Genomic DNA, 21,293 nt, shown 5'->3' with positions numbered 1-21,293 from the left:
TCAAGATTCCTAAATAGTTTGGCCTCAGGCCACTCTGGAACTTGGTTCTTCCTTGCAGTGTTAGAACTGTAAATTCTGGGCAGAGGGGGAGGCTCAGTGTTATAACTCTAATTTACAAGGACTCTTATAGGAAATTGTTCCTCAGTGTTTTATTGACTTATGTAGCTCAATTCAGGGTAGCATTTTGCACACAGTAGTCACTCAATCGAAGGAAATCGTGGCCCAGTTGTTCATCCCATGTTCCCCCCAAAGTATATGGAAATAAATTTTCTTGTCGAATGCTTGCCACGTAGAGTTACAACTGAGAATAGGAGCTATGAACGGTATTCACTTCATGAATTCAAAAGCATATCTGGAATCTTGTCTCTCTCACCTTTACAGTCAGCTCTCAGTTCTCTAATAAGGGCTGGGCTGGGCAGAAGCAAAAATGGGAGGGATTTTTTTTTTTTTTCCTACTAAATGCCCAGAAATTTAAAAAGTAGAAAAATTGATTTTTTTTTTCCCTTAGTATTTCTCCCGTCTCTGAAAATAAAATGTGCAGTTGGGCAGGAGGAAAAGTCACTGGAGCCTTAAAACATCTACTGATTGGCTAGCATGCTCTTTAATAATTGGAAGTTGATTCTGTTTACATGAGAGATGACGACGTCCTCTTAAACTCACATTCTAGAATAAATAGGAAACCTGTCCTTCTCTTAAGATATTCAGTAACAAAACAATATTGCCATTTTTTCAAAATCCACTTAGGGATTTTTCTTCTTTATCCTAATCCAGGTGAGGGTCACCTTTGAGCCAGGGGCTCCTGGACTCCTTCAGCTCCTTCCCTCCAGGATGAACACTGCAGTATCGTGACCCTGGGGGTTTCGGTGAGTAGCCTGATGATGATGGCACTAACGCGCATGCCTGGCTTAGAGGGGCCATCTTGGGGGAAGAGTTCCCTTTTTATACAGCAGATATTTTCTGAGCCAGACCCCATAGTAAGTGCTCAGAGTACAGAGATGGGCCAACCACTCTTGGTCCCTGCCTTCGTGGAGCCCAGGGAGCGAGATGAATGTTAAACAGATGATCGCAGAATGATAAAACATGGGAAAGACTTCAGGTAAAACACGGGATGCTGTGAAAAGAGCGTGATGGAGAATTTCATGGAGATCGGTGGCATTCTGGTATCCTTCCTCTCCGAGAAGGAGACACTGAAGCTGAGACTTCATTCATTGAGTGACAGTATTCAAATTTAGTACAGTAAAACCTTGGATTGCGAGTAATGTGGCTTGCGAGTGTTCTGCAAGACAAGCAAACATTTCTAATACATTTTAATGTGGTAAACGGGCGATGTCTTGCAGTACAAGTAGTTTGTTTCCGGAACGAATTATGCTCGCAAACCAAGGTATTACTTTGGGTTAGGGTGAGGAAGAGAGGTCAAGAATGACTCCCAAATTCCTGGCATGAACAGCTGGGGGGATGAAGGTGCTGTTTACTAAAATGCAGAGGGCTGATGGAAAAATACTGCCGGGCGGGAGACTACATAGCGAAGAAGACTTCATCTTGGGTCTTGATACGTTTGAGACACATAGGGCAATATCAGGTTGGCAGTGGTGTAGACAGGTCAGCAGGTGGAGATGTAAAATTGGGAGTCGCTGGCATAGAGGGAACTTACAGAATGAGGAGAGAGGAGAACCCAGGGTAGAGTCCCAAGGAACGCTAAACTGTAGTGATTGGGTAGAGAAGGGACCAGACAAAGGAAATGGAGAGATGGGAGGAAAACTAGAGAAGTACGGTGTCTGGAATCCAGGAGAAGTGAGTCTCCTCGTCTGTGAATCAGGGATAGCAGTGGTGCCTGCCTTCTGGGGTGGTGGTGAATGAGCTAATATGCGTGGACAGCACTTAGAAGAGAGTTTCAAGAAGGATGTGATCGACTGGCAATATCTAAGAGATGGAATAAGATGACGTTAGACAAGTGGCCAGTGGTGACCTTAACAAAACTAGTGGTGTCTATGAGCTGCGGGTCAGATCTGCGGGAAGTTGGGTGGAAATGGTTAAAGGGTGAAGGGCATGTAAGGACATGTCAGCTCTCGGGAAAACTTGGCTCTGAAGGGGAACAGAATGCTAGAGCTGGGTTTTGTTTTGTTTACTTTTTGTTTTGTTTTTTTTAAAGATTTTTATTGAGGAATTGGGGGATGGGAACAGCGCTGGGGAATTGGGGGAAGGGGAACAGACAAGTTGCTGTCGTTTTGTTCTTCAGTCTAGTTGTGGAGGACGTTGCTTCACTGGCCCAAGCTGGCACCATCATTGCACTCTTCCCGGGCGAGGCAGATCAGTCGCCGGCTTCTGGACGGCCGCTCACTGCAGCTGCTGGCCGGTCACGCTGGCTGCTGGCTACACACGGTAGCTTATGACAGCCCACTGCCACAGGGGCTGCAGCCTATGCCGTTGCCGGCGACCCACGGCAACCCAGCTCCAGGTTGAGCTGTTGTTCAGCATCTTAGCTGTAGAGGGCAGTGTCACTGGCCCTCATATGTGGGATCCGAACCGGGGCCCTCTGGCGTCCCAAGCCAGCTGTTAACCAACGCACCACTCGGCCGGCCCTTGTTTTGTTTTTAAATCGGGAAGGTAGGCTACGACATACCTGAATGCTGGTTGGAAATATCCATGAGGTGCAGGAGATAGACGGGAAGAGAGCGCTCAGTAAGCTGGAGAGGGCGGGGCTCGACCACCTGGCATGGGACTGACCTGTGGAGAAACATAGGCTGTTTATTTCAATAATAGAGAAGAATGAGGGGACAGGCCCTGATGAAAACAGGTTTGCAGATTTGTTGGTGAGGACGTCCTGCCTGGTGACTTCTCTCCCTGTAAAGCTCTGGGCAGGACCTGGAAGTGGGGAGGGAACGAGGAGATGATAGAGATGGAGACGGTGTGAAGTGACGTTAGGCAGATGGGCCAGTGAGCTCGCTGGGCAGTGGTCGTCACAGGAGGACTAAACCCGAGTGCCCAGGTTGTGTGGTGAGCACTTTACGTGTCTTAGCTCACCGGGTCCTCAAGTCCCCGCTTTGAGAGGCATTACCGTGACAGCTGGCTGTACGGCCAGCTCTACCTCTTACTAAGATCTGACCCACTTATGTGGGCAAATCACTTAACACTTCAGAGCCTCCGTTTCCTCATCTGCAAAATAGGGGTAATAGTGGTTCCTGCCTTCTGGGGTGGTTGTGCATGAGTTACTGTGTATGGACAGTGCTTAGAAGAGTGCCTGACACACAGTTAGTAAGTGCTTTAAGCATTATGGAAGAAGAAAAGAAGGAAACGTCTATATAGATCTAAGGAGTTAGGAGATTTCGTTGTATTGGGGGGTGGGAAAAATCTCTCTCTGGCTATAATTAACCATCCTGTGGAAGATCTTTTCCAATCCTTAAAAGTAAACAGTTGAGCACCAACTGCAAACATAGGAGCCGAAGAGCTTAATTTTATTTATTTATTTATTTATTATTATTATTATTATTTTTTAGCTGAGCCATCCTGCCACCTGTTGGCAGCTCAAGCAACAGCTCAGCTCGGGCTGGGAATTGAACCGGCGACCCTGTTGCTCAGAGCTCGCACTCTTTAGCGAGCTCTTAACCAACTGAGCCACTTGGCCAGCCGAAGAGCTTAATTTGACTCTTTGGAGCTATACGATGAGATACTTGGCAGACTTTTTGCTTGCTTAAGTGTCAGGAAGGCTAAAGCAAAGGGTGACTTATTTCAGCAACTCCCTGGGATTAGGGGTTGAAACATCTGGGTTCTTCCCGTCACTAGGTGAGCCCACATGTTTACTTCAGCCTTCTGTGCTGCCTTCGCCCTGTAAAGTAATGGTAAGGAGACGGCTTAGAGCAAAGAGCGGACTCAGCGAGCACTGACTGGCAACCCGGAGATGCCATTTACACCCATGGGCTCTGTCCCTTCGTCTGTCAAATGCCTGTTGAGCAGGTTGGACCGAGTTGTGAGAACAAGAAACTATGTAGAAGTGCTTTCAAAAGCAGTGTTTAATGTTTACGGTATTATCATTAGAAATCATCTTTGCTACCAGCTCATCAGAAATGCCGGGCACATTGAGGCGATTTGATATTTGTAATATGTTTTAAGTTCCTTTGGAAGATGAGGGCTGTTTCCATTCTGGGAGAAGCTGAGTAAGTCACCGAGGGTCCAATCACATTCTCAGTACATTATGCTGAGTATTCTAGAAAAACCAAAGAACCGTAAAGTGAGGTTCTTCAGAGCACCGTCTTCATGGGGGAGCACAGTATACACATTAGACTATTCGGTATGACGTATGATTGAGTGCTTGAAGGTGTGATGCAGACAGAGGTACCCGAGGAAGGTACCCACAAAAGGGGCCCACATAGGTGGTGCTTGCTCTTCTTATCCTGAGGTCAGTGTTTTCTGATGGCTTTGTCCGTGCGAGATGCGTTTGCTACTTCCGGTTTACCAGTGAGTCCTGATGTTTAGCGAGAGGTTACACAATGGTTCATGACCGTGTATGTCAAACTTGACAACCACAATCAATTTTATAGTCTAAACTGGGGGGGGGGGGGGGGGAAAGCTGAAGGTGGTAGGGGATGAAAATACCACCTTAAATATCATCAAGACCAAAATATTTTAGGGGATGCTCTCTCCTAAGGTTGGCATATCAATATTCCTTGGCATTTTATTCTCGTTCTGTTCCCTGACTTTTTCATTTAAAAAGAAAAAAAAAAGGTAATTGTGTGCCCTCAGAACTTCCATAAATTCCTTTCAGGGTCTTAGGTCAAATAGCTGGGATTATTACAAATTTCTAAACGAAAAAAATGGACATTTCACACTTGACAATGATCAGACTCAGTGCCCACACCCAGAATATAACCGATCCGCCCAATTTTAGTCCAGTTCTTGCGTCTCCCAAAGTATATGTAAGCTGTCACACCTAAGCTCCTTTTAACTCCCTTTGACTCTTTCGCCACTGGTCCTGCATCGAACCCCCTCCTCCTGTAGTTCCCATCGGTAAGATCAGAAGGTGGGAAGGGAGGCGAGGGGACAGTGGTTACAAGGAAGCTATGTGGGAACTGCCCGAGAAGGAGCATTGACCGGAGGGATAGCTCTAGGCCAGGTTTCCTTAAATAAAGGGCTTTCTCGTTTGTTCCCTGGCTAGATTTGGGAATATTGTCTTGACCTTTATGCTTAAAATTAGCCTTGCAGAGTGGCTCCAGAAAAACACCTTAACCATCACAGATGTTCTTTTACCTTCAGCATTATGGGTCGTCCCCACGCTCCCCATGCCCGCAGTGCCTGTGACTATGCAGTGACAACACCAGGCCCAGACTCGGCATCGTTTAATAGAAAGATCATGGAAATCGGGCAGAGCTGATTGTATGTGGTGTTGGCTCAATAGTTGGTTTCAGAAGTGCCTCCGTTAATATCTCCCCACCCCAAGGCCCTGAGAACATGCACATGGAGTCATTTTTTTCATGTTTTGCCACCAGGATGGGTTCATTACATGTCGGTGCCATTGTTTGCCATCAGAGGTGACACAGTGGGTAGCTGCCATGCATTTGGAGCACCCATTGGTTTCAGAGCATTGTTTTGAAAAAAAAAGAAAAGCTCACGTTTCTGAGGGTTTTGTATTCGGAAGTTAGAGACATGTAGGGTCGATTATGTGGCTAACAATAAAAATGTTTTTCTCGAATCTGCTTACGAGCACCTGGTACAGGGTGCTTGGGTGGGAGGCCCGTAGGCTTGGCCGAAAGTCTTCGTCACTCTTCTGCGGCTTCGGCACCAGAGCCTTTGGGCCAGACTATGAGCGCCACCCTTTCCTTGAACCCTGATGGGAGCTGAGGAAAGACCCAGCTGCCGCATCGTCCAGTTGGCTAGTGCTTGAACCGTGGCGCTGTTGTAAGGGTGTTTGATAGCTCTGTGTTTTCGCTCCCAACTTTTTTTTTTTTTTTTTTCTGGGTGGCCTTTTCCCGTAGTGTGCCCTGGAGATGCGAGATTTTCCTTTGGCAGCAGGAGGCACACACCCAGAGGATGCTGGAGCTGCAAGGGGAAAGGACCCACTTCCACAGCAGAGGAAAACAAAGAGGAAAAAGGCATACAGGTGGCCAGCGCTAAGGGACGCTCCCAGCAAGCAGTGGGCCACTGCTGCTGCCCTCAGCAGCTGTTTCTGCTGCAGCCCGAGAGGAACTCGGGGAGCCCGTCCCTGTTTGTGACGCAAGCTCAGGATTTCAATCAATGCATTCCAGTAACCCTAAAGTGAGGAACTCTCCATCAGGAAACACACAGAGGTAAGGGCGAGGGCAGCCCCCGGGGGACGTCGTAGGTGGACCGTGAACACTCATTAATAGAACAGGATGTGCAGTTAGAAGCCCGTGAGACCCAGATGGGGAAAGAAGAGAAAACAGTCAAATAAATCGTAATAGAATAATAAGCAGGCTTATCGTATAGTCAGCACTTATGTTACGAGTTTTCCTTTGCTGTTCGTTGGTCCATTATCCCCTGACCTCTCCCCGCCAAAGCACAAACGAAAGGACCTTACAGACCACGCAGTACAATGTGCTAAACTTGGCAAGTGAGGGGACTGAGGCCTGGAAAGGCACGGGGGCTTCAGGTCCCAGAGCTAAAACACCAGCCCCTGCACGCCCACTGTGAGGAAAAGCCTCACAGTCGGGTCCACGGTGCTTAAGTTAATGTTTTAAAATCATGTTTCCTGGTCCCCTGGGGGCAGTGTTTAGTGGACCTGCTCCAGTGTGATGCTGCTTGTGGGGGGCTTGGACCCTGGAAGGTTTCCCGAACCTGCCGGTCACAGTGCGTTTCCTCGCTCTCCTAGACCTGCTCGTATTTTCCAGCTGGGGACTTGGGCTCCCGTTACAGCTGTCCCATGTCGTCAGCCGAGGGGTGGGTAGTATTTTGATCTTCACGATGCCTGTTTGTTTACCCTGCACTAGTCTTAGTGTGACAGTCACTTCTCTGTGTACATAGAAACTGTTGTCCTTTATTGACTGAAGCCCTAGAGATGGGTCCCCATGTGACACTAGGGTTCGCGAGACCTGGCAGGCCAGCCTGTTTGAGCCTCCTCTCTGTGGAGAACTCCGAGATGGGAGCAGGGGTGGAGTGAACAAGCAAGTGGCTGAGGGGGATGGGGGTGCTTGCTGAGCCCTCAAGGTCTCCTTGACCCACGATAGAAACTGCTTCTCCCTGCTCTGTGCCGACCGGCTGTACGTGGTGTCTGATCTCCCCCTGTTATTTGTCTCTTTTAGTAGCCCTAAGTCAAAGCAGGAGGTGATGGTCCGTCCCCCTACAGCGATGTCCCCATCTGGAAACCCCCAGCTGGATTCCAAATTCTCCAATCAGGGTAAACAGGGGGGCTCAGCCAGCCAATCCCAGCCATCCCCCTGTGACTCCAAGAGTGGGGGCCATACCCCTAAAGCACTCCCTGGCCCAGGTGGGAGCATGGGGCTGAAGAATGGGGCTGGAAGTGGTGCCCAGGGCAAGGGGAAAAGGGAGCAAAGTATTTCCGCCGACTCCTTTGATCAGAGAGATCCTGGGACTCCAATCGATGACCCTGACATTAAAGGTATGTCTATATAATCTTTGCGGCTCTGAGGGAAGTAGGTGTTCCCGGAGGGAAGGCCTCTGACATCCGTGGATGCCAGAGAGCCTGGTAGCCAGGTGGGGAGAGTAGCTGTCAGATGCAGGAGTTTGCCCAGTTTAGATGGAACTATCTCTTCTCATTGTCCTGCTACCTGAAGAGTAGTGTAGAGCCGCTTATTCAGGACCCTCGCTCTTGAGAATGCAGTTGTCTCATGGGTTACAGGAGCCCGTCCCACGGCCCTGACCGGACCTTACGGATGTCCTCGCCTCCGTGCTCGGGGTACTTCCATATCGAGCCAGCCGCCCCAGCTGGTCTGTGCCAGTGGCCACACTGGAGCGGTTTCGCTGGCCTCTCCTCCTCTTCTCCATCAGCTTCATCCTCCAAGACTTGGGTTTTGTGCTGGTGGTTGCCCTTTGCCACAGTTGTTGGCACGAGGGGAAAGCCCGCCCTAGCCCGGGTTTGTCACAGCCGATCTCACTGTGGCAGGAGTGAGTGGCTCCCTGTAGCAGAGATCGGGGTAGGCACCACAACGGAGTGAGCCAGCACGAGTAGGGCCCAGCGGCTGCGGTTTTCGCCTTTTTTCCTTCTCGTATAAAACCCCAAATCCTAACTGCAGGCCAGAACATGAAGTTAGTATTCAAGGAGTGGAAGTGTGACTCCCCAACCCGCATTCGAAATGCAAACCTGGTGATTGCCCCCCCCTGCTTTCCCTCCTCCCTCAGGCGTTTGTGGGAGGCCTGTTAGGTACCGCGTGCTGGGGGTGCCATGGTCAGCAAGACACACACACAGTTGCTGTCCACAAGAATTTGAGTGCACCCAGACAACAGACCGTTAAACAATTACCAGTAAATTTGATAAATTTGAAATAAGAGAAGTTAGGGGGCTGTGGGTTCAGCTAGCAGGGGCATCCAGCCCAGTCCAAGTGGTCCCAGAAAGGTTTCCAGGAAGAAGGGACATTTCCGCTAGCATCTGAGGGGATGTGTGACAGAGGAGGAGGTGGGGGAAGTAGTGCTTTACAATTAGTCATCTAGGGAGAAGTGTGTTTCCGTTTTTATGAGTAGAAGAGGTTTCCTCTTAGCCAGGTACTTCCTCCTTGAAATGCTCAAGGTGGGTTTTGTGTTATGATGCTGTTTTCTGCTGGCAGAAGAAAGAGAGCTTTATTCTTGCTGTGACGTGCGCCTTTCCGTCGTTTTAGAATGTAATTCTGCCGACCACGTCAAGTCCCAGGATTCACAGCACACACCACACTCGATGACCCCATCAAATGCTACAGTCCCCAGGTCTTCCACCCCCTCCCACGGCCAGACTACTGCCCCAGAGCCCACACCTGCTCAGAAGACTCCAGCCAAAGTGGTATATGTGTTTTCTACTGAGATGGCCAACAAGTAAGTTGATGGCTGTGCCTCGCTGTTGGCAGGGCCTGAGTCTTTGGACACCTAAATTCTCATGCCTATTGAAGATTGTTTTTTTGTTTTTGTTTTTCCCCATTTATATTACTATCTCTTAAAGTTAACAGCACAGAAAGAGGTAAAATAAGATATAGACCCTCCCCACCCCCACCCCTCAGAGGCAGCCACTTCCTTGGCTCTCCTTCCAGAAATGTTTCGTGCTTATACCAACACACATGTGTACCTTGTTCAATGCGAAAGGGATTGATTGCACAATACACTGTTCTGCTGCCTAGTATTTTTTTTTAAATGACACAAGTGATACATGTCTGTTTTAGAATAATTAGAAAACATAGATAACTAAAAGTAAAAAAAAAAAATCTCGAATTTACTGAGATAACTATTGTGAACACTTTGGTACATATGTTTCTGGTGGATGGATGGATCAGTGGATTTTTACTTATTTATAAAAATGGGACTATACCATGCATACAGTTTTCTGACATTTTTTTTTCTCTTTAAGATTTTTCAGTTAAGATACAAGGCGAACCTTGACAGCCATAGATGATCATTAGGTGTTTTGAGATTCACCTTCTTCCCTTCTGGGGTTGGGATTTTGAACTGGATTTCCCAATAAAATACCCACCACAGTGCATTGGTTGGAGGGAGAAAAATCTTGGTTTTTTTGTTTTGTTTTGTTTTGTTTTAATGCCTCTTTGGAGATTTGCTAATGGCTATCTTCTGATTTCAGAAGTTCGATGGTAAATGAGAGGCAGAAATACTGAAAACCTGTTTCTCTTGGTTCCTTCTCATTCCACATTTCCCCTGTTTCTCCTTCCTCTCTCGTCCAAGTTCAGTCGAGGGTGAAAGTGCTCTGGACTTAGGGTCAGTGAAAGAGAAACGAGTCCTAGTATGCGCACCTCCTCTCTCTCTCTCTCTGCAGAGCTGCAGAAGCTGTATTAAAGGGCCAGGTTGAAACGATCGTCTCTTTCCACATCCAGAACATCTCCAACAGCAAGACAGAGAGAAGCACAGCCCCCCTGGTACGCTGTTTTTGGAAACGGAATAATGGTTTAAAGGGTCTGCAGCGACTGTAACGGTGGGAGATGGTGGATGTCACTGATAGGGCCATACGCCGCCTCCTGGGCATGTAACCTAATTCGGGCAGTTGTGCAGTTTGAAGCACGTCACGCTGCACCGGCCCTTCCCACGAGCATGCTGGTACATTGATGAATTACTAGAAGGGAAAAGGTGCCAAATAAAACAAGGAGTTGTATAGATGTCTTAGGACTTCCTTCATGTAACCATCTCTGGGAAAACCCGAATTCAGACTGTGTGCAGAGCAGGTTTTTAAAAAAATAACAAACACTCTTGAGTTAGTTGCAGAACAGGGAAAAGCTACAACTAAAACTACGATAGTAGAGTTCATGCTGATGACGCCATAATTCAAGTCTCGGCGACTTTCAAAATGATTCGTACTTTTTTCAAAATGAGAGGACCGTCAAATGGTTTTCATTGCTTGATATTTCCAGAATTGTAACAAACATTCGTCCGTGTTTGTCTGGGACTTAAGCACCTACTGTCAACTGCATTAGAAAAAGCTGTTTTAGTACCTGTAGGGTTCCAGACCGAACCAAAAGATATTTCTTACATCCGGCATTGTCAAGGCGTTGCACCAAATGCTGTGGGGACACTTAAGAGGTTCAAGACACAGTCCCTGGAAGCATAAAAATCTAATACGGGGGTGAGTCTTACCCATGGGAAAACTTAAGTGACAATAAATGACTGAAGTGACAATTCAAGATGAAATAGATGACATTTTGTCTATGTTGTATATCAAAGAAGTCTCTGTCTGCTGAGCTTGCTTGGGCTTTTCTAGACTTGGAAAAGGAATTTCACGTTCCTCGTGCATCTCCACTATGCAAGGGAAGAGGATGGATATATATATAACATTTAAAATGTGCATATGTGTGTATGGACATACACATACACATATTTTAAAACTATACATGTATACATATACATATTCAAAATTTCTGTTGTCCTACGATACATAAAGTACCATGCAAGTCAGTCAACATTTTATTGACTTAAGGACAGATCTTAACACAGTTTTCACCTCCACCTTCTCTAGTTCTAGTACTAAATGAAATCAGAAAAGGAGCTAAGAAGGAAGGGATTGGGCACAATCAAATCACCAGTTGCTTCAAATCTAAAGTAGAAACGATGGTACTAAACGGTTTCTTGTGTGATAGGAAACCAGTGCCCACCGCCAACACACAAATAAACCCTGGCCACCAAAATGAAACTTAAAATGGCATTGGGAGGAGGTGAAGGGGACCTCCACACTCCAGCTAAGGCATCAGGGGCGTGGAAGACACTTCCATACAGAGTCCCGCAGCGTCAGCCAGGCCGACCCCCACCCATCTGTGTCTGCAGACGTGTGCAGGATGCCTGCAGGGGGAGTGTTTATACAGTCACAGAATAAATATGAGCCCTGGAAGTTTGTCCTATGTTTGTGCAACACAGACTGTTCCTGCGCAGAGATACACATAATGACTCGTGTACAAGTTTGCACCCAGATAAACATTCCAGAGAGGAGGTGGGGAGGTAAGTAAGAGCCTTAGGGGTTTGGAAACGCACACTGGATTAAGTGAACAGGTGGGAGCAAATGAAGATTGCCAAGAGACCGTGCAGCTCCCTGGAGGCTGGTGAAAGGTTCCTAAGGCTGGGCCCTCCCGCTCTTCAGTACCTGCAGAGTGCCAGGGGTTAGACCTGGCACATGTGCGTACGTCCCTCTTCCAAACACCTAATGGCACCCGTGTCTCCTGCTGTAGGTGAGCGTGCTTTTACCCAGGACTCATTGTGGCATCGGTGCTTAATAAATAATAATAAGGCGATCACCCAGCCTGTGAAAAGGGCAGTGTGCTGTCTATTGGAAAGAACAGATCAAGAGACACCACGAGCTAGATAGCCTCCGATTTCTCCACAGACGCTTCCTGCCTACAGATTATCTTACTACAGTTAATGTACAAATTCTTATCAAATATGGAATCAGTGATCACAAACTGAAAACAGAAACCAGAGATGTCAGGCCCCCTGGAAACTCAAGGAGAGGCGTACGTTGGTTGTCATCCTGCCAGAGGAGACACTGAAACGGGCAGCCTTGCCTGCTGCCTCTGGCTGGGAGGGGGCCGAGCTGTACATGACAAGCACTTTCTCTTTCGGTTGAAAACATCAAGCCTTTTGATTGACAGTGAGACGTCGGTAGACCCAGCTGTACTTTCGGGGAAAAGACAAAGGTGTTAGGTACAGCCTCCCACATACCAAGAAACTAATCTCACCCCGAATCAGAAACACATAGTAGACATGTGATATCAAACCTGTTCCTCGAAATAGATACTCAGATGTCTTCGCTTTGGCAGACTGGCTCTCCCCTGGCATGCGTATATAGTTATTGAAACCTAATCTCCAGCGAGGGGAAGAGGATGCTGTTAGATGGGGAAGTGGAAAAAAAGAAAAATCAAAATGTCTTCATGTCCAGAATGGGGTGGGACACAAGCAGTTTCTGCTGCCAGTGTCAGTGTAGATTTATGTGACTGGGGCAAGTCCTTTATAACGTCTCTTGCTCTTTTAATCACCCTTCTGTTCAATTTACCGATGATTTTTTAAAAAATCTCATTTATCCTCAGAACACACAGATCTCTGCCCTTCGGAATGAACCGAAGCCTCTCCCACAACAGCCCCCAGCTCCAGCCAACCAGGACCAGAATTCTTCCCAGAACCCCCGACTGCAGCCAACTCCACCCATTCCGGCACCAGCACCCAAGCCTGCTGCCCCGCCGCGTCCCCTGGACGGGGGTAGTCCCGGGGTAGAAAACAAACTGATCCCTCCTGTCGCCAGTCCTGCCAGCTCCGCTCCACTGCCCCCCGACGGCGCCGGGCCCAACTCAACCCCCAACAACCGAGCAGTGACCCCTGTCTCCCAGGGGGGCGATAGCTCTTCCGCAGATCCCAAAGCTCCTCCACCTCCACCAGTGTCCAGTGGGGAGCCCCCCACGCTGGGCGAGAACCCCGACGGCCTGTCTCAGGAACAGCTGGAGCACCGCGAGCGCTCCTTACAAACGCTCAGAGATATCCAACGGATGCTCTTCCCCGATGAGAAAGAATTCACAGGAGGACAGAGTGGGGGACCCCAGCAGAACAGCGGCGTATTAGACGGACCTCAGAAAAAACCAGAAGGGCCGATACAGGCCATGATGGCTCAGTCCCAAAGCCTAGGTAAGGGACCTGGGCCCAGGACAGACGTGGGAGCTCCATTTGGCCCTCAAGGACACAGAGACGTGCCCTTTGCTCCAGACGAAATGGTTCCACCTTCCATGAACTCACAGCCCGGGCCCATAGGCCCCGACCACCTGGATCATATGACCCCTGAGCAGATAGCTTGGCTGAAGCTGCAGCAGGAGTTTTATGAAGAGAAGAGGAGGAAGCAGGAGCAAGTGGTCGTGCAGCAGTGCTCCCTCCAGGATATGATGGCCCATCAGCATGGGCCCCGGGGTGTGGTCCGAGGGCCTCCCCCTCCGTACCAGATGACCCCCAGTGAGGGCTGGGGGCCCGGGGGTGCAGAGCCATTCGCCGATGGGATCAACATGCCACATTCTCTGCCCCCGAGGGGCATGGCCCCCCACCCCAACATGCCAGGGAGCCAGATGCGTCTCCCTGGCTTTGCAGGAATGATAAACTCTGAAATGGAGGGGCCAAATGTCCCCACGCCGGCTTCTAGACCTGGCCTTTCTGGAGTCAGTTGGCCAGATGATGTGCCAAAAATCCCAGATGGTCGAAACTTCCCGCCCGGCCAGGGCGTCTTCAGTGGTCCCGGCCGAGGGGAACGCTTTCCAAACCCCCAAGGATTGTCTGAAGAGATGTTTCAACAGCAGCTGGCAGAGAAACAGCTGGGTCTCCCCCCGGGGATGAACATCGAAGGCATTAGGCCCAACATGGACATGAACCGGATGATCCCAGCCTCCCAGCGACACATGGAGTCTGGGAATAATCCCATCTTCCCTCGAATACCAGTTGAGGGTCCTCTGAGTCCTTCCAGGGGTGACTTTCCAAAAGGAATGCCCCCACAGATGGGCCCCGGTCGGGAACTTGAGTTTGGGATGGTTCCTAGTGGCATGAAAGGAGATGTCAGTCTAAATGTCAACATGGGATCCAACTCTCAGATGATACCTCAGAAGATGAGAGAGGCTGGGGCGGGCCCTGAGGAGATGATGAAGTTACGCCCCGGTGGCGCAGACATGCTGCCTGCTCAGCAGAAGATGGTGCCCCTGCCATTTGGTGAGCACCCTCAGCAGGAGTACGGCGTGGGCCCGAGGCCATTCCTCCCCATGTCTCAGGGTCCAGGCAGCAACAGCGGCTTGCGGAATCTCAGAGAACCAATTGGGCCCGACCAAAGGACTAACAGCCGGCTCAGTCATATGCCACCACTACCTCTCAACCCTTCCAGTAACCCCACTAGCCTCAACACAGCTCCTCCAGTTCAGCGTGGCCTGGGGCGGAAGCCCTTGGATATATCTGTGGCAGGTAGCCAGGTGCACTCCCCAGGCATTAACCCTCTGAAATCTCCCACCATGCGCCAAGTCCAGTCACCAATGCTGGGCTCGCCCTCTGGGAACCTCAAGTCCCCCCAGACTCCATCGCAGCTGGCAGGCATGCTGGCGGGCCCAGCTGCTGCTGCTTCCATTAAGTCCCCCCCTGTCTTGGGGTCTGCTGCTGCTTCGCCTGTTCACCTCAAGTCTCCGTCACTTCCTGCCCCGTCACCTGGATGGACCTCCTCTCCAAAACCTCCCCTTCAGAGTCCGGGGATCCCTCCAAACCATAAAGCGCCCCTCACCATGGCCTCCCCCGCCATGCTGGGGAGCGTGGAATCAGGTCAGTGTGCTCGCATCACAGTTGTATTTTGTAGCTAGACATTGCAAAAGCCTGTTTTATTTGCTTTAAGAAAACGGGTGTCCTAACTTGTTTATGCAACCAGAGGAGGTGGCCTTTGCTGGGATGGACGTATTTGTGTCAGGGTGCACGATCGGCGCTCCCATGGGGTTATGGGCATGCGTCTGGTCCTGTGAAAGATACACGGGCTCTTAGTGCAGAATTGGTTTGCCAGATAGGACAGTTAAAAGGAAGAGGTTTGGAAAATGGGAGATGTGTGTCGTTCCACAGAATCATTTACGTTTGCACAGTGAACACATGTTACTGAAGTGAAATGTCTTAACAGTGGATAAATATGGCTTCCCACCCACCCACTTCAGGGTGCTGCCCTCAAATCAGCAGGTTCTGAGGATAATCCCAAGCAAAGAGGGGAGGCTGCCGAGAGACTTGAGTGGCTCTATATGGTGACCACAGAAACAGTTACCAAAATCTTCTTGGTAGACTGCTGTTCTCACAGGTCAGCTACAGTTGATTAGAATTTTCACCTGGGAGGAGCTGTCACTGATGATGGTGGTTTTGTGAAAGGGACCAGAGGTGGTCAGGAGAAGATGCGTCCTGAGATGTAAATACTAAGTCCGAGCCATATCCACTTGAGAAAGGCTAGAATCAGAATTAGAGGCGCTTTCTCCTCCCAAGCCAAAGCGCGTCTCTCTGTTGGGTAGCGGTTCACAGCAGGTGTTCGGTGGAACGGCCCCCTCAGACCTTTCTAGTTCAGATACCTTGTTGCGGGAATTAATTAAGAGCGTGTGTAGGGTGATGTGGTTCGTACCTGGGGTCGGATCGCTCGTCCGGCGCCACCACGTGCTAATCCAAGTCGAATTCTAAATTCCGGTGGATGAGGGAACGAGCCACTCAGCTCATGTTGTTCTCGGTGAAGCAGTTGTCTGCAAACCGTGTTTTTCCCAAGCTTGAGCTAATATTTCTAGTGCGTTCTTGGTGTGTTTGTCTTCCCCTCTGCGATCCGTCACCCCCGCATCTCGCAGCCATCCCCCTGTGCACACACACGGAGCTTGACTAGAAGATGGATGATTCGCGTCCCGGGTCTAATAACACTGTCCTGTTCATCTGTCTCATCCTGGCTTTGCTAGCTCATAATCACAGGCCCACTCGCCTTTGAGAGGCATCTAATTCCCTGCCCATTTTTGTTTTCTTTTGCTGCGTGTTCTCCTAGGGGGGCCCCCACCTCCTACCGCCAGCCAGTCTGCCTCTGTGAACATCCCGGGAAGTCTCCCCTCTAGCACACCGTACACCATGCCTCCAGAGCCGACCCTGTCCCAGAACCCACTGTCCATTATGATGTCGCGAATGTCCAAGTTTGCAATGCCCAGTTCCACCCCATTATACCACGATGCCATCAAGACTGTGGCCAGCTCAGACGACGACTCCCCTCCAGCTCGTTCTCCCAACTTGCCATCGATGAATAACATGCCAGGTAAGGAATCAGGAAAGAAGGCGGGAGGTGGAGCTGGTGCCGGACAGAGACACTTCTTGGCATGTTCTCTCGACAGCTGTGGCCCTCAGTAGACGGAGGTTCAATAAGATGAAAAGCATACCACCTAAGTCAGTTTCAGTAGAATGAAAGTGTCTTGACCGGAAGAAGATGAGTTTTTTATTAGCTCGATTCAGTAAATGTGTATAAGAAAACAGGTTTCCTTATAGTTTCCTTATAGAAGTTCTGATGCTTAGGTGTGTGGGCAGGGCTGGGAGGGGGCTCTCCTAGAGCGATACTGAAAGCAGTTTCTTCTTAACACGCTGATTGGAATGTCTTTAGTTCCCAAGTATTTTCCTGGAAGGGCAGGCTCAAGCCACAAGCGGTCGCAGGATTTCAGACAGTGGAAGAGCCCCTGTTTCCTAGAGAAGCACTTTCTTTAGGACAAGAGAGAAAAATCTCTCCCTTCCCTACTTCTTCATCCCTACACCTCCTGCCCCTGCAAATCCCACTGCCAGGAAATGATCTGGGGTGGCAAAGGTCACCGCAAAGGTCACCTGCCAAGACACCGTGACTTTTCAGCCCTGATTTGGTTTCAGTTCCATTGCGATTGTTAGGAATGCTCTTTATTGATCAGCAATTCCAATGAATCAGCCTAGGCCTCACTCTGTGGACAGCACAAGCCCCACCCTTACCACACTCAGCGGTAATCCCACAGAGAGACCAAACACATACATAAATGTCCCAGAGACTCTGGTAGCATCCACACACTTTCCTGTTTCATTAGAAGTTATTTCTTTAACGTTTCATATAACCTACACTGAAATGCCCTCTCTGTGGGGCACGTATAACAGGATAATGTCCAATGTTGGTCGATGAAGGACTGTTTGGTTTCCTTGGTGTAGTCATTTCTGAGTCGTGGACTTGTAGGACTGCTTCATCCTCTTTCTCCAAAAAGGACCATTCTCAAGTTGTTCAGACGCACCGTTGGCTTCCATATTAAATATGTCCAGTGAAGAAGATTGTATCGTTTGCAGATTAATTTGTAACTTTTCACACAGGCGACTTCCTTTCTAAGCTGTCTTCTCCATGCTCTTACGTCAGACAATTTAAGACTCAGTAATATGCTGCCTCGCAGAGCTGCTGGTCTGTGCGCCCAGCATGTATTATCGTCTTAATGAGGGCAGGGCTTGTGTGTGGTGTGTTTTCCCAGCATAGTGCCAGGCACATTCGAGGTAACAGGAATTTTTTTGTTAATGTGATTTATTATAGTTCTTCCGAGTTGCTTTCGGTTCAGTTGATTTCTTTGATATCTTTCTTTTTCTAGGAATGGGCATTAATACGCAGAATCCTCGAATTTCAGGTCCAAACCCCGTGGTTCCGATGCCAACCCTCAGCCCAATGGGAATGACCCAGCCACTTTCTCACTCCAATCAGATGCCCTCTCCGAATGCCATGGGACCCAACATACCTCCTCATGGGGTCCCAATGGGGCCGGGCCTGATGTCACACAATCCCATCATGGGGCACGGGTCCCAGGAGCCTCCGATGGTACCGCAAGGACGGATGGGCTTTCCCCAGGGCTTCCCTCCGGTACAGTCTCCTCCACAGCAGGTTCCGTTCCCTCACAACGGCCCCAGTGGGGGGCAGGGCAGCTTCCCAGGAGGGATGGGTTTCCCAGGAGAAGGTCCCCTTGGCCGCCCCAGCAACCTAGCCCCGAGTTCAACAGATGCCGCACTTTGCAAGCCTGGAGGCCCAGGGGGTCCTGACTCCTTCGCTGTCCTGGGGAACAGCGTGCCTTCGGTGTTCACAGACCCGGATCTGCAGGAGGTCATCCGACCCGGAGCCACCGGGATACCCGAGTTCGACCTGTCTCGCATTATTCCATCCGAGAAGCCCAGCCAGACATTGCAGTATTTCCCTCGCGGGGAAGTCCCAGGCCGTAAACAGCCCCAGGGGCCTGGGCCTGGGTTTTCGCACATGCAGGGGATGATGGGCGACCAAGCCCCCAGGATGGGACTAGCGTTACCTGGCATGGGAGGTCCAGGGCCCGTGGGAACTCCGGACATCCCCCTTGGCACAGCTCCATCCATGCCAGGCCACAACCCAATGAGACCACCAGCCTTTCTCCAGCAAGGCATGATGGGACCTCACCACCGGATGATGTCACCAGCACAACCTACAATGCCCGGCCAGCCCACCCTGATGAGCAATCCAGCTGCTGCCGTGGGCATGATTCCTGGCAAGGATCGGGGGCCTGCTGGGCTCTACACCCACCCTGGGCCTGTGGGCTCTCCGGGCATGATGATGTCCATGCAGGGCATGATGGGACCCCAACAGAACATCATGATTCCCCCACAGATGAGGCCCCGGGGCATGGCCGCTGATGTGGGCATGGGTGGCTTTAGCCAAGGACCTGGCAACCCAGGAAACATGATGTTTTAAGCTGCTAAGATTGGACGTGCCGACCCTTGTCAAGATGAGATTCCAGGTCCTGAGGGCTGCTTTGGGGGAGCTCCAGGAGACTGTTGGTCACGCAATAGGAGAACAGAGACCTGGGGGGCTGCTGTGTGGGAGGGGGGAACTCGAGAATGTATGGATTTACCTGAAAACAAATGATTCATTTAATCAACAGGTGTGTTTTTTTTAAGATTTATTTTTTAAAGATTATTTTTGTGGACTTGGGTATCCCGTGATGGCACCTCCTTTTGGGAATCTGTAGCCGTGCTTTGAGAATTGCCATCGGTCATGTGTTGCACCGTTCTCTGTATGTTTACGTCCTTTGGACTGGCTTCTCCCAGGATTCTTTGCTGGTTTTGTTTTTTGTTTTTTTTTTTGCTTTGGGCTTTATTTTGTGTGTGTGTGTGTACTGTACTATATTGTAAAAGGGATTTTAGCAGAGACTTTAGTCTTTGGGACAAGAGGAGAACAGGAACGCTGGGCTGTTTACTTTAGGTGGAGAATCCATCTTCAGACCTTTGGACTATTTTCTTTCAACTCCAGTGTATAGAAAAACCAAACTACGACCTCAGAGCAGAGTATTAATGAAAAGCACAAAAAAAAAAAAAAAAAAGGAACTAAGTTCAGCGAGGGGTGGGGGGAGGGGGGAAATTTTTCTTTTTAAAAATAATGACGTTTAGGACATTGGTTTTTCAGTTCAAGTGCTCTTCAGCACTGTCTCTCCCAGTCCGCACACCCACCACCACATTTTTCTTTTGTTTTCCCTCCCCTTTCCTCCCCACCTCCTTGGTTAGGTGTGTTCATTCCCTTGTGCCCCCACGGGTGACCCCTGCTTCCCTCCTTTTTTTTTCCCTTTGGCAGCTGCAATACATGGTGTTATTTGGGGGAAAATAAAACTGACGGAGCCTCGCCTTGCGTGCCGGGTGTGGTCCCGGCTGCCCGGGGGAGAGGCCTGTCTTTGGGATGTTCGAGGGTCTTCCTTTCTCGTCATCTTTTCTTCCCCAACATGCCCTTCCCTGCCCGCCTTCTTTTCTGTTCTCCTTTGACTAGGAATTCCCAAGTGAATTTTATTAATGTGGGAGTGGAACAGATGCTAAAAGCTACCCAGGATTTTGGGGGTTTTTTTGTTTTTAATTTTCTGGTTCCTATCCCTTCCCCACCCTCCCATGCATAAAACGTTCTGTGTAACCTCCATTAAATTTGGTACAAAACCACTCACCAGAGCTGTGGTGTCAGAAAAATAAAATATATTGTTTCTTACAAAATTGAACGGGCTTTTTTTGTTCACTTGGATTCCTGTGTGTGTTTAGTGTTGGGCACGTGAGTTGCCACGTGACCCAGGGGCATAGCGTCTTTGTATTGGAGGAGATTGACGGTGCGGGTTGGGGACAGTGTGTCAAGTGCCACAGGAAGGTTCTTCCTTGCTATTGAGTGACTTCGTGTCCGTTTATCCCATCCTATTCCTGTCTCAGCCACGATGTCCTAGCTGCAGGCAGAGGCGCAGCCCTGGCCCCATTGCGACAGTTACCTGAAGAGGCAATTAATGGTCTTGACTCAGAATTTTTGTGAGAGCCGATTCAATGGTGTGAAGTAATTAGGAAGGTCAAAGGGATATTTAGTCCCTTGAATGAGCTATGAAATGTCCCTGGATCTTGTTAAAGAAAAAGGTTCTTACCATACTTGCACACCTGGGTTTCCACAGTCCGTGAGCTGTGGTCTGTTGTGTCCCCGCCTTGCTAACACCCAGTGTGCCCAGTGCCCGCCACGCTCGGTCTGCACAGCTCACGCCTTCAGCTGGTCAGTGTGCGTCCTGCTAGGGACATGTCCAAGGGGACTCGGTGTTGTGTTTCTGCGCAGTCGGGTTCTGCGCTGTGTATTTGAGTTGTAGGCGTTTTTAGCTGAGTGAGTGGGCGTCTGTGTGCGTGTTTGCTCTGAGAGCCTCAGTGAGGAGCGGCTGGTGCCGAGTGTCTGCAGACAAACCGGGACAAATTGGTGTTCCACAGTCTGAGTTACCTGTGATTGTTTCTCTCTCTCAGAAGCGGTTTTGAGAGCTGTTTTCTCTTCCACCTTCTTTTGTGTTACCGCCTTCCCAGCAACACAAGAGCCCCAGACAACAAAACTGAGGAGGTGACCATTTGGGTACCCACTCTCCCAGTCACCTCCCCTGTGTATTCTCCTGCTAACTTCGGAGGGACCCCATGAAGTGGCTGTTAATCCTGTTTGCAGATGAGAAAACTGAGCTCGCTAGTTTAAGAACCCTGACACAATCGGATCTATTTCAGTTGGTCCTGGGTGGTGAAAAGTTTATGTTGTGGAGAAATTAGGATAATAAAATGAGGATTTTTGTTTCAGGAATTGAGCCATCCTCGGGTTCTCTGGCTTTGAAGTATGTCAAAAAGAACAAGGAAATGGCTAAGCAAGGAGCATGCGCGAAGAGCAG

The 21,293-nt window shown here is 49.6% G+C and overlaps 1 protein-coding gene across 5 annotated transcripts in view; it reads left to right on the top strand.

Annotated features, from left to right (window-relative positions):
- BCL9 (BCL9 transcription coactivator) overlaps positions 1-19,605 on the top strand; it is an 82,512-nt gene extending 62,907 nt beyond the window's left edge. For 3 of the 5 annotated variants that reach the window (XM_019627813.1, XM_019627815.1, XM_019627814.1), the window contains exons 3-10: positions 772-863; positions 5,967-6,278; positions 7,251-7,567; positions 8,781-8,970; positions 9,917-10,016; positions 12,666-14,907; positions 16,136-16,396; positions 17,721-19,605. In XM_019627813.1, the coding sequence (XP_019483358.1) occupies positions 6,226-6,278; positions 7,251-7,567; positions 8,781-8,970; positions 9,917-10,016; positions 12,666-14,907; positions 16,136-16,396; positions 17,721-18,838 (4,281 nt within the window). In that variant the 5' untranslated portion in view covers positions 772-863; positions 5,967-6,225 and the 3' untranslated portion in view covers positions 18,839-19,605. Of the gene's footprint in view, positions 1-771; positions 864-5,966; positions 6,279-6,820; positions 6,889-7,250; positions 7,568-8,780; positions 8,971-9,916; positions 10,017-12,665; positions 14,908-16,135; positions 16,397-17,720 lie in introns of all 5 variants that reach the window. The other 2 variants (XM_019627816.1, XM_019627817.1) reach the window with 2 other exon arrangements.
- The last annotated feature ends 1,688 nt before the right edge of the window (positions 19,606-21,293 follow it).

This window comes from Hipposideros armiger, unplaced genomic scaffold (assembly GCF_001890085.2).
Source record: "Hipposideros armiger isolate ML-2016 unplaced genomic scaffold, ASM189008v1 scaffold_741, whole genome shotgun sequence".
NCBI lineage: Eukaryota > Metazoa > Chordata > Mammalia > Chiroptera > Hipposideridae > Hipposideros > Hipposideros armiger.
This window is presented reverse-complemented; position numbering and strand designations above follow the sequence as displayed.